A 2,112-nucleotide genomic window follows, 5' to 3' on the forward strand; every position below is an offset into this window, starting at 1 on the left:
TATCAACACATTATCCACCATTAATTTGTATTACCTTTTGTTTGAGAGTCAATAATATTTCATAAATCAATGGTGGGAGTACATTTTTTTAGAACAGGCCTGGAATGGGGAAAATGAGGGATCTACCCATCCAAATATACATGTCTTTCACAAGAGGAATTCCATGTTTAGATGAGATTGTGTAGAAAAACATGCCTTCCACAAGAAAGATCAGATTGCAGATTAAATGTTATGATTGTCCTATATATATCTGATAGTTTAGCTCATCAAAGGAGAGACAAATCAACAAACATCATCAAAAAGGTAAATACTATAAACAAAAAAGCAATAAATTGAGTTCAAGAGTTCAGTCAAGAAAACAAAAATGATTCCCAAAACTATTAGAACTAGAGGTTTAAAATTGCAATCTAGAATTGCAATTGTGGCCACATTTTCCTATAATTTTGATAGCCTCCACAATGCAATTACACTCACATTTTCCTACAATGGGCTGCAATTTGTAGTAAACATAATGTAACTGTAATCACAATTCAAAAATCATGCTGAAACAAAAAAGAGCATGTCATTTTGAATCAAGATCTTACCTAGCAATTCTAGTCAAAATATTCTCGGACGACATAACCACCATTGGAATCTCTCTAAAAACAGATGACTCCTGCTGAAATTAACACTAAGGTGTAAAGATTAAGAATCAAAATTTCCTTCTGAATCCTTTTTAACAACTCAATCTTCTCTGTGTACTATTAAATAAAAATAAGAAATTACAAGAGGCAATAAAAGATAGATTCTCACCTTAATCTTCTTGAGTAGCTCATATCCTGTCATCCCAGGCATCGAAAAGTCGGTCATTATCATATTAACCTTCCGACTCTGTCACCATAGCCATCAAACAACAACATAAGCACCATTTCCATGCAACGGGTATCCGAAAAAAATAGTAAAGTGAAATGCAGCAAGGATTCGAAAGATAAATTTTCTTACATCAAAATCTATGGAGCAGTTCTCTCCATCCAGCCCTAGAAATTGAAGAGCTCTGCTTCCACTCTCTACCACTGTCCCTGTAAAAAAAAAAGCATTTTCCAATATAACTTCAGAAACCAATCTTAACAAACACCGAATCACAATGATGTGGCTCATTGGGTAGCAACGCAATGGCATTTGACCGTATTTGGGCCGTATCGGACTATATCATGCTACATGGAATTCATTTTTTTTTTAATCACAGAATAATTCATACCGTAACGACTACAATGTAATGCACATCGCAACGGCAGCAAGAACAATTTAAAACACTGTGTAACTTTGTGTTAGAACTATGAGAGAAATAATTTGTGTGACAATAAAATAGATAAGTAGGGATAAGTATAGCGATATCATAATAAATTTCATAGTAATTTCCAAAAAAAAAAAATGTAATTAGAAAAATAATGCTAAAGGCATGGATATTTGATGCGATTTGGTATGTTACCTTTGCAAGAAGATATTTTGAGCAAACGTTAATAACCTTACGATCAACATGGCTATTATCAACAGCAAGCACGTGCAGCTCACCTGCTGCACCGTCTTCCGGCAAAATCTGCCTCAAAACATCGCCGGCGGCAGCCATCACTACGGAGTCGAAAACATTAAAATGATGAAGTATGATAATAAGAGTGGAGGAGGTTAGATGAGGCTAATAAATAAGAAGAAAAAATCAATATGAGAAATTGAGAAGGGGTGAGTTGCTATATAAAAGGTGAGAGATTCTGAGGATCAAAATCTCAGATCTAGCAGAGAGGATTATCCACCTGCACTTGTCTCTTCTCTTGTATAATCCTCTTTTATCACCCCTTTAAAAATAGCTTCAAAATAATTGTCAATAAGAAATTTGTTTAAAAATATTCACTGACTTGTAATTTCAAGCAAGTATTTGATTATCATTGTTTAATAAATGATAAAATTTAAGAATAAAGGCTAAAAGATAAAATAAAAAAGATGTTATTTTAATATATTTTAATAAAAGAGAATAACATATTTTATAATATTAGAAGATAAACTATTTTCTCTAGTCATTAAAACCATGACATATATCTTATTTGATTTTTTTTCTATAAAAACTAGTAAGAAACTCGT

The 2,112-nt window shown here is 32.5% G+C and overlaps 1 protein-coding gene across 1 annotated transcript; it reads right to left on the reverse strand.

Moving 5' to 3' along the window:
- Positions 1 to 215: 215 nt before the first annotated feature.
- Positions 216 to 1,813, reverse strand: LOC109341193 (two-component response regulator ARR6-like). Its single transcript, XM_019579039.1, is given in 6 exon segments — positions 216 to 490; positions 585 to 658; positions 793 to 870; positions 982 to 1,058; positions 1,469 to 1,498; positions 1,501 to 1,813. Coding segments are annotated over 6 exon segments (375 nt in total). The 5' UTR covers positions 1,607 to 1,813; the 3' UTR covers positions 216 to 480.
- Between the last annotated feature and the right edge of the window lie 299 nt (positions 1,814 to 2,112).

The sequence above is a fragment of the Lupinus angustifolius genome, unplaced genomic scaffold (assembly GCF_001865875.1).
Source record: "Lupinus angustifolius cultivar Tanjil unplaced genomic scaffold, LupAngTanjil_v1.0 Scaffold_400, whole genome shotgun sequence".
Taxonomy (NCBI): domain Eukaryota; kingdom Viridiplantae; phylum Streptophyta; class Magnoliopsida; order Fabales; family Fabaceae; genus Lupinus; species Lupinus angustifolius.